This window comes from Otolemur garnettii, unplaced genomic scaffold, assembly GCF_000181295.1.
Source record: "Otolemur garnettii isolate 467f Iridium unplaced genomic scaffold, OtoGar3 scaffold00031, whole genome shotgun sequence".
Lineage (NCBI taxonomy): Eukaryota > Metazoa > Chordata > Mammalia > Primates > Galagidae > Otolemur > Otolemur garnettii.
In genome coordinates this window covers 803,124-813,362 of record NW_003852426.1, presented here as the reverse complement: position 1 = coordinate 813,362, position 10,239 = coordinate 803,124, and the positions used below count along the sequence as shown (strand labels likewise).

At 49.3% G+C, this 10,239-nt stretch overlaps 2 protein-coding genes across 5 annotated transcripts in view; both read right to left on the bottom strand.

Annotated features, from left to right (window-relative positions):
- Positions 1–4,439, bottom strand: part of CUNH6orf136 (chromosome unknown C6orf136 homolog) — a 9,564-nt gene extending 5,125 nt beyond the window's left edge. The window contains exons 1-4 of one of the 4 annotated variants that reach the window (XM_003788975.3): positions 2,890–4,439; positions 1,206–1,607; positions 826–914; positions 453–653 (exon numbers count right to left, since the gene is read on the bottom strand). In XM_003788975.3, the coding sequence (XP_003789023.1) occupies positions 453–653; positions 826–914; positions 1,206–1,607; positions 2,890–2,961 (764 nt within the window). In that variant the 5' untranslated portion in view covers positions 2,962–4,439. The other 3 variants (XM_023512735.1, XM_023512736.1, XM_012804797.2) reach the window with 3 other exon arrangements.
- A 1,967-nt stretch (positions 4,440–6,406) lies between these two features.
- Positions 6,407–10,239, bottom strand: part of ATAT1 (alpha tubulin acetyltransferase 1) — a 16,219-nt gene continuing 12,386 nt past the window's right edge. The window contains exons 7-11 of the mRNA XM_012804798.2: positions 9,506–9,551; positions 9,321–9,389; positions 7,593–7,664; positions 7,147–7,390; positions 6,407–6,624 (exon numbers count right to left, since the gene is read on the bottom strand). Of these exons, the coding sequence (XP_012660252.1) occupies positions 6,591–6,624; positions 7,147–7,390; positions 7,593–7,664; positions 9,321–9,389; positions 9,506–9,551 (465 nt within the window). The 3' untranslated portion in view covers positions 6,407–6,590. The remainder of the gene's footprint in view (positions 6,625–7,146; positions 7,391–7,592; positions 7,665–9,320; positions 9,390–9,505; positions 9,552–10,239) is intronic.

Here is a 10,239-nt window from a genome sequence, read left to right as displayed (position 1 = left end):
CATCATTGTTGTTTGGTGGGCCCGGGCTGGGGATTCGAACCTGCCACCTTAGGTGTATGTGGCTGGCGCCTTAGCCGCTTGAGCCACAGGCGCCAAGCCATATTTTTGTAATATTAATGTAGACAACAAGATCCCTGTCCTTAAGCAGTCCGCAGTCAAGTCAGGGTAGGTCAAGGATTGTATGGGATACTAGATCAGGCATCCTCAAACTACAGCCCATGGGTGACATGCAGCCCGCCAAGGACATTTATCTGGCCTGCTAGGTGTTTTTGCTGCCACTGCCTGTCCTGCTTTGCAGCCAACTCATCCCAGGGCCCACAGTCTGAGGGACAGTGAACTGGCCCCCTGTTTAAAAAATTTGAGGACCCCTGGACTATATCATCAAATTTCTAAAAGGGTAAGAAGATGAAAGAATTGATTATAGTTTGGGTCCTTTCTCACTTCTCTCTTACCTGTAAAGCTCATCCTTGTCACGCTTATAGAAACGCAGAAAGAGCATATGGATAGGCAGCCCTACAAGCCGCCAGCGGGCTTGCAGGGTCCAGTTCTCTGGGTGTCGAGTCAGCTGTAGAACCTCCAAACGAAGTTGTGCAAAATAGTTCCAGGCCAGGAAACGACAGAGGGTCAGTGACAAAATGTACCATGTTCGGCCTCTGTGAATAAGGGATGGGAAAGAAATCTCATGATGGCAGAATTAGAAAACCAAACTGGCTTCTGTTCAAGGAATGAGGAACAGTTGTAAGAAGCAGCCTGGGACCTTTTCCAGGTCAGGTGTATAGGACCGTGCCCTTTTCTCCCCAAACCTACCCATGCCCCATTTCTCACTTGGTACGCATGTTCAAGATCTCATTGATGAATTCCACATCCAAAGAATAGAGAGTGTAGTCATGGGAGTGAAGGAAGAGGTTGGGAAGCTAGGTGGAAGAAGGAGGCATCAACTTAGTGCAGGGAAAAATGATCCTATTTTTCAGGTTTCTATTTTTAGGGCCTCCTTACTCCCTTCTGAGTGAAAAGTCATTTTATCCCATGTCTAACCTCCCTTAACCCAAACTGAGGAGTATCATTTCCTCAGGAAAATGTTTACAACACATTTCTCTGCTTGCCTCAAGGTTCTAAAAAAAGAATCCAGTCAATTAAACCCTATTTCCAACGATTACCCACATTCTTTCCCACTATAAACAAAGACCACTTTTATAATAACTTACTTCTTGTCTCAGTCTCTCATACATGATAGCCAGGTGTTCCTCCATACTAGGATCTCCTGATGGGGTGGCAGGGGAAGGGTGGGCAGTTCCAGGGGCTTGGAAAGGTATCAAAGCCCCAGGATAGGGGCAGGGAGGTCCCTCAAAAAGGCTTCTAAGCCCATCCAGGCAGCCACTGTGCACCTCAGGTCCTGGTCCATCCTCCCCCTTTCCTGGAGGGAGAACCACCCATGGTGAGCTGAGGGCCTGGACCTGAGGGAGAGGGAAAGGGGGAGCTGGGGGAAGATGAAGGCTGGCAGGGCATAAAGGTGGTGGGGACCAGAGAAGAGGAGAAGATGGGGAAGTGGGTGTCGTGGAGTGGGGCCAAAGGGGCGGGAATGGTAGAGTCCGTGGAGAAAGCTGGTCCTAAGGAGGGAGAAAGGGAAAAAGGTTAAGAATCCAAATGCCTAATGCCCCTCCATGCCTTGGATGCTCATTAACACCTACTCCTGACAGAAGACATAATTTCTAGAGGGAAAAGGGATGGATTCACCTCCATCTCTACTGAAAACAGGAGGAAACAGTTTTATGTGACCACACTACCTCACCCCAAATATTAGCAAATACCTTTACAATTCCAATACCGGGGGCAGCTTCATCCCTCTTATAGCAAGAATCATGTAAGAATACATATTGGATGAATGTACTAATAAATAATAGGCTATATTATACTGTGCACAAAATGATGTGGCCTATAATACCTCACAATTAAGTGTGAGGCAAATGTCGCACAGAGAAAATATCCAGCTGAAGCCAAGAATTCAAGTTCCAATTCTACCCTGTAACTTTGGCACTCTCATTCCTATGCTTCCATTTCCTATAAACGTTCTATAAGTGAGGACTGTGTGAGACGATGGATGTAAATGAAACGTTGCGGCTTGTAAAGTGACACATAAAAGGAAACTTTTATCATTTCAGGGCCCCTCTAATGACGGACACAACTGGAGACTGTTAAAGGTTGGGCCTCATTCTCCCTGGTTTACCGACGTTAAAACGGCGAGGAGCGGAAGTCGACCAAATTCAGGCCTGACTCTAGTCCCACTGCTCCCAAGAACCCCCTTGGGGCGGGGGGGTCTCACTCCGGGGAAGGAGAGCGGGGCGCTCGGGTACCTCTGTCCCCGACGGTGTCCCAGAGGCGCCATGTGTGCTGGGGGCGTGGCCATCTTGCCAGCCCTGGCGCAGGGGCCCGAACCGGGTTCACTTGGGCCTGCCTCCTGCCGGGACCGCTCTTCGGGTGCAGGATGCGCGGGCTATGGAGCACGACCCGTGGGTCTGGTCTGGACTGGGGAACTCCGGGGCAGCGCCGCGGCTGGGCTGCGAACCTCTCCGCCCCTGCCCTTCAAATCACCTCCAGGCACAGGTAACGGCGGAGACCAGGGTGCAACGCGGACGCGCCCCGCTGCCCCGGCCTTGACCCCGCCTGCTCTCCTTCAGATCTGGGAGAATCGCACGCGGGGCGGGGCAGCATTGCCTTATAGCCCCCGCCGACCCCTAGCCAGTCCACGCGCCCCAAGACACAGGTGGGAAGGGGCGGTGAGTGCCGCTGCGCCTGCGCAAAAGCCGGAGCGCGCTCCGCCCCACGCACAGACTCTGAGGAGGGTCTCTCCCCGCCCCCTATTCTCCCCTCCCGCTTCTCCTCTTCTCTCACCTGGGGTCGAGCCTGGTAGGCGCGCAGGCAGGGGCCGAGACGCCGGGCCGCCCGCCGGCTGGGCTGATACATGATCTTCCGGGAGTGGAGAGAGCGTCTCCCGAGTCCGGCCTCCGGCCTCCTTACAGGGGTGAGCGTGCCCTGGAGCCGGTTTCGTGAAGGGGAAAGGAGGGGGGAAATAGGGGCTCAGGGGAGGAAAACGGAGATGTTGCGCGCTTGCGCACTGCGGATTCCAGGGAGGCTGCCGGGGACGCTCGGTCGTGCGCCTGCGCTCACCGGACTGGAGGCTGCCTCAGAGCGCTTGCGCAGTAAATTAGCACCCTGTACTTTGTACTCTCACCTGAAGCATTTTTGCCAGAAGCTGAGCGAAGATGGGGCTGAACCGTGCGCACCGAGAGTGAGGGGTGGGTGGGATTGAAGTAATGACAGTCAAATCTTTCAATAGCTTTCGTGATAAAAATAAATACTTTTATTGCTCTGGCTAAAGGTAAGACACAAGTTATTTGGAGGAAATAAGAAAACCTGTTGGTTGAATGAATGAATGAATGAATCCATCCATTATGAAAGCTGGGCTTTGGCACTCTTCTGTAGTAGGGATATAATACGGACTTTGAAGGTGTGAGAAGGAACTTTGGTCACCAAGGTCTAGTGCTGCGACGTTCGTGCAGGTTTCGAATAAACCTGGCATTGAACATGTCCCCACCCACTGTCCAGGACTGGGCTGGTGGGGCCAGGGCCTGGGCCTGTGGAGGAACTGTGCGCGTGGGCTTCTCCCCAGACCTATCTTGTGACAAGACCTGCTCCTCACTGGCAGACCTGGTAGGTGGGGAGATGGATAATGAGTCACAGGGCACTAAACTGGGAATTGTATAGAGGAGGACACATGATGAGTATGAGCTGGAACCATTAGTGCTATGGCCAAATTTAAAATCCTTCAGAGAATGTCAAAGAGAAGTATCAGAGTTGTTTGACCCTATGAGGAAAGAGGCCTTCAGAATGTTAGGTAAAAGGATTTGTGGGAGCAGCTGGTGTCCAGTTCATAGGGTAAGATTTAGGAGAACAGAATGGATGGGAGTGATGTTAGGAGAGGAGTCGAGGTAGTGAGAGGCTGTCAGGGGAGGGGTTTAGACCTCACCTATTCTCTGTTTCTTGTTCCCCCTGTTTCAAATCTTGGTTGCCTGTGGAAATACCATGCATGTGCATGGGAAGCTGGAGTAGACAGTCAATGTGGCCTACTTGATTTGGGGGTAAGGAGGAACAAATACTTACCTGCATTGGGGGATAAGGACTTCAACCCCCCATGGCGGCTGTAGCAGCAGTTTTGGGCCACCAGGCCTGGGGAACTGCCCCTGTAGAAGAAATGGGAGATGATGGGGAAGAGGCTACAGGATGAAAGATGAGTGGGTATGGAGGAATCAAAGGAGAAGTACAGGGTAGGATCAGAGAGAAGGGGGTAACTATCATTCCTAGGGGGTTCTAATCTAAGCTGAGTCCCACCCCCAAGGAGGGGGAACTCATTATACACCCTAAGATTTTCTATTTCTAGAGAAGTCCTGATCTGTTTTATTCTTTCTAATTGAGGTAAATGTTAAATGTATGGCTAAATGTAATCTAAATTATGTCATAAGAACAAACTCACATGTAGGCAAAAAAGAATTTGTTTGACAGATGCCCTGATTTGGTTCAGAAAACATGGTTACCTTAAGTATAAGATATCTCAGATCAGAGGGAAATAAGGACTTACAAGGGTGATTTTTTTTTTTTTTTTAAAGACAGAGTCTTACTTGGTCACCCTTAGTAGAGTGCTGTGGTATCTTAGGTCACAGCAACCTCAAACTCTTGGGTTCAAGTGATCCTCTTACCTCAGCCTCCCAGGTAGCTGGGACTACAGGCGCCCGCCACAACATCCAGCTATTTTTTAGAGACTGGGTCTCGCTCTGGCTCAGGCTAGTCTCAAATCTGGGAGCTCAGGCAATCAACCCACCTCAGCCTCCCAAGTGCTGGGATTATTGGCATGAGCCACCAGGCCTGGCCTACAAGGGTGAATTTAGGAGAAAAGGGGAAGTAGGTCAAAGGTTGACAGATTATATTGGGTTCTCAGTGGAGTAAGGGCCTGTTTTGAGAGAGCTGAGGGTATGGTGGGGTAGACGTCAGGAAATCACAGACTGGGAAGGGGAATCCAGGAGTCAGGAGGTAACTAGTGAATCCAGAGATGTTGGTAAATCTTGACATCTTAGCAAGGGCTGGCCTGGGTTAAAGGGTAAAAGTCACTAGGGAGAACTGGAGGTTCCTGGAGAGGATCCAGCAACTGCATGAGAGGAGACACAGACTCTGCAGAGAGGAGAACCAGCAATGTAGATGGGGATGGGTAGATACCAGATCCTGGAAGGGGAGTTCTGTGGCCCCTTGGTAAAAGATCTGCAGATCTCAGAAGTGAAGATGGGATGGATAGAAATCCTGAGATCCCAGGAAAATCTGGAGGAATGCACAAACAAGGCTGACACATTAAGTTTTTTTGTGTGTTCTTTTTTTTTCATTGAAAATGTCAATTTAGAAAACACAAAAGAATTCACACTTTATTCAGACAACACTGAGTGGAAGAGGAAAAGGGAGGAGTGAGTGGGGAGAAAGGGGGAGATCCGGCTCCCAAGGATTTCAGGGAACATAGTGGAGGTACCTGATCTACCACACATTCAGAGGGTAGGGAAGGATCTAGCTATACCCTGGGCATGGAGCAGGGAAGGAGGTTCTTGCTACAGAGTAAAGAGAGGAAGGCCAGAAAAATCGTGGTCCCCACATCTCAAGACAATCTCACAAGACAGGAATATATTAGCATCTTGCTTCCGGGGAAGGATAGATGTGAGAGGAGTTTCCAAGTCTAATAGATCGTTGGCTTATTTTCTGAAACATAGTTGAGAGTGATCCCAGCATGCTGGGATCTACTGCTAAAAACCAAATTCCCTCAAAAAATCTGGATCTGGATGGAGGAAGTGGTGCTTAGAAGACATTAGTCTGGGGTTTCCTGACACACACACAACACCTGGAAATTAAGAGTTTGGCAATGTGGAGTGGATCCCTTTGGGGAGCTAGTAAGTCCCTGCACTACCTAACTGGACTGCTCTGAAGCAGAGCTCACTTGTTGGCTGGCAGTAGCAGGCCCAACTGGCAAGTGTGGCAGGCAGCACAAAGCAATATCAGAGCTACCAGCAGACACTGTAGAGGGAATATGGGGTTTATTCCATGGATAAAAATCCTTAAAAGGTTTCCCTCTTGGAGGAAGCCCTGGGACCTTCCATAGTGTTCTAGAGTGACAGCAAGCAAAAATTGCTTTTGTAGAAAATTAGTATGAGGCACCCAACCAAAGGGGCTGGAAATAGATCAGGTTGTCTGTGCTGAGAGTATTCAGAGCCCAAGTTAGGAGATAAGGGGTGATTTTTGTGGTAACAAAAGCAATAAACTTCAGTAGCAGAATGGTAAAGTTAAGTAAATTTAAAAAGGAAAAAAGAAAAGTTATAAAGTGTTAGGCAATTTTTGGACCCTGACAACCCAATTGTCCACAAAAAGGGGAAGAGGGAATCCTGTGGGCTCTATGTGTTTCCACTAGGTCCTAGAGGATGCAAAAGAAGAAGGAGTCTGAAGTTCTCAGGGAGAAGGGTCTCTGCCCACCCCCAGTGTCTCCTAGGGAGGGGATAGGGTAGTTGTTAGTATCGACTCTCATCAGAACGGGGAAGGGAGCTGTGGAAGGATGTTATGGATGGGAGGAAGGGAGAGGGAAAACAGGGGAGAGAGAAAAACAGAAGTCAGAGGTGAGGAGAAAGCTAGGGAAAGAAATAAAGGAAATATCCACTCCCTGGCTGCTGAGATGGACTCTTGGCTCACAAGGCATAGACATGGAGCCAGTGGCTCCCCAATTGTGTCAGAGGCACTACCCCTAGCAAATGTTTAGCTAAGATTTCCCCAATCTTAGACAGCTCAGTTCCCCCAGTAGATCGCTGTGTTCTTCCTATCCTATGAAAATCTCACACTAAAACTAGGGTTCTTAGGGTCTATATCAAGTCCTGTTCTGTTCCTTCACTAATCTTTAGATCACATCCACAAATATTTTTCTTGCAAGATTTCAGGACTCCCTGAAATCAATTGATATCCCATGGATATCAAGAGATTGTTCCACATCTCTGGTGGATTCAAACTGCCCTTTGCATTTCTAACATTCTCTCTGACAGTCCAGAGGCTCCCTAACCCTCCAACTCCTATTACCTTGTGCGGCGACGTTGAGCTGGGCTGCCCCCAGGGTCAGCAGCCAGCAGAAGGCGGGCAGTAGGGTGTGGGGGGCAGAGGCGCAGGGAACGCAGCAGCTCCTGCTCTGGCACAAAGGGGCGGAGAGGTCCCCGTTCTGGTGAGTTTCCCAGGCTGCTGGAGCGAGGGGGTGGATGAGTTGGAGGTGTGGCACGACGAGGAGCCCTGTTTAGGGGCCAAGGAGGCTCCACAGCTACTTTCAGAACTGGGGAGAAAGAAAGAAGAACAAGACAGAGGAAGAAAGAAATAGAGAAGAGAGAGAGAAGTCATGACAGAAAAGATTAGGATAGCAAAAGGAGAAATCAGCGTTTAGAGAGAAGGAATCCTTGCCCTGGATCCCCCTCTTATTCGCTTCCCTTAGATTAAGGTCCCCCAGGCCCGTTTAGCCTATCCCTGGACCCTCTTACATTCTCGGTCACTAGAGGAATATGGCTTGATGTCTCCCTCTGCTCTCTTGGGTGGAAGCTTCCTTGGTGGAGCTGGTGTTGGAGGGGACACAAGCAATGCAAGCATTAGGAGACATACTTTGTACACCTCCCAGCCACTACCCCCAAATCCCCAAACCTCTGCTCTGACACCACAGTTCCTCCTGGGAACTTCATGACAGAAGCAGCGCCTGGCAATGCCAGCGCACCAAAAGAGGGCTTGGGGGATTGCTGGAGCATTTTCAAGGAGAGCCAGAAGGAGGAGGCCAAACACAGGGTTAAGGGAGATCCAAAGGGAAACTCTGGGGGCCTGGGAGATGGTAGGAGAAGGGCGGCCAAGGGGAGCGAGCTCTTACTGTCAGTGCATGCTGTCAGGCCCCCCTGGGATTCTGGGGCAGTGGAATGGTCCCAGCTGGGCCATCAAGGACCCTGGGTTCCTCTAGATGAGATGGACAAAGCCCTTGGTCAATCAGGAATTGCTCTGGAGAGGTCAGGGGAGATGGGGTGGGGCAGAACCTCTCCTTCCTGTGCAAAGATGGGAAGAAACTAAAGTTTGGTTAAAAAAAAAATAAAGGTTAAGGAGAAAATATGGACATCTGAAAAAGAGCTACCCAAGTAAATGGGAGGCTGATATATTATCCAAAGCTCTGCCTCTCCATCCTCCCTTCTCTACTTGCTCTCCCCCTTTCCTCTCCAGAGTTTCTCCCTCTCATATGGCAAGTGAGGGACTGCTAAGTGAATCCACTTAGCTTTATTCACAGCACCCTTCCCTGCAGGCCTGAATCCTCACACCCACTCTGGCTCTGACAGACTGTAGGTCACCAAGGGCTAGATGGGAGAAGCCATGGAGACCAAAGCAAGTCATGGATATCAAGGGCCTCTTTGTGCCTGACATCAGTGACACTTGTAAAAGACTGTTCTTTGGCTGATAGTGAATGCCTCCCTTTTCTAGTGACAGAGGAAGGTGGGAGCTAGCCACAAACCTACCCAGGAAGGGGGCTCTCTGTGCAAGCAAGCACCGCACAGCTGGTAGGAGGATGTGCTGTTCCAGCTTCATAAGGTAGATGGAGTGAGGAAGAGGAAGAGCGGGGCTCAGACTGGCACTGTGTGTGTGTGTGTATGGGACAGGGAACCTGAGCAGCACTTTAGTGCCTTCTAGGTTTGGTTTCTCCAGATCAGATCAAGTCAATTATTTTGTTGGAAATTTTATAAATTCTAAGTGTTATCTTCTAAAACTAGTATTTAAACTTTGGCCTATTCATGTCACTATCCTATGACATGGAAATGGAAGGGACCTGTCCCTCATTGGTTGATAGAAACCTGAGGAATTAAAAAGGAACATGACTCTGGCCTAATTTGATGGAACTGAACTAGCAAGAGGCTTCACTGACATCAGTTATCAAATAGGCTCCCAATGAGTATGCTTATTAAAAGTCTTTTTTTTTTTTTTTTTTTTGCAGTTTTTGACCGGGGCTGGGCATATGGGGCCAGTGCCCTACTCCTTTGAACCACAGGTGCCGCCCTACTAAAAGTCTTGACAAGTATAAAATACACTGAGCTCCCATGAGGGCAAAGGCAAACAAGTATGCCTGCTGAAGACTTGGGTTGCTTTAGAATTTTCCAAAATTCACTGGCAGCACTGTCCTCCTGTGGCCTAGACTAACTAGCCAGCACTGCACTACAGTTCCACCCCTTCAAAGCAGGCTTTACCAGCAGGCGTGGGATCGACTGCAGCAGCACGAGAATGTCGAGATGCCCTCAAAGAGGGAACAGGGGGTCCTGTGAGGAAGGAAGCGGTGGTGCCCCTCAGTGAGGGGGCCAATGGGACCGAAGTCCACCTCTTTCCTTCCCCTCACCTCAACTATATGAACACTGTGCAAAGTAAGAAAACTTACGATGTTGATGGGCGAAGAAGCCTTCAAATATCACAAAGTTGTTGACCTAAAAAAGTAAAAAGCCAAAATATAGTCATGTATCACTTAATGATGAGGATACATTCTGAGAAGTGTGTTAGTAAGCTGGGAATTGTAGTGGGCACCTGTAGTCCCAGCTACTTGGGAGGCCGAGGCAAGAGAATTGCATGAGCCCAAGAGTTTGAGGTTGCTGTAAGCTGTGATGCCACAGCACTCTACTGAGGGTGACAAAGTGAGACACTGTCTCCAAAAAAAAAAAAGAAATGTGTTATGTAATTTTGTCATTGTGGGAATATCCTAGAATGTACTCACACAAACCTAAATGTTATAGCCTACTACATACACCCCAAAGCTACATGATACATACAAATACCCCTATTGCTCCTAGGCTACAAATTTGTTCAGCATGTACTATATTGAATACTGTAGGCAACTGTAACACAATGGTAAGTATTTGTGTATCTAAACAGAAAAGGTATGGTAAAAATTGGTGTTGTGGCTCGGCGCCTGAGGCTCAAGTGGCTAAGGCACCAGCCACATACACCCAAGGTAGGCGGCTTTGAATCCAGCCCAGGCCTTCCAAACAACAATGACGGCTGCAACCAAAAAATAGCCAGGCACTGTGGTGGCCGCCTGTGGTCCCAGCTACTTGGGAGGCTGAGGCAGGAGACTCACTTGAGCCCAGGAGTTGGAGGTTGCTGTGAGCTGTGATGCCA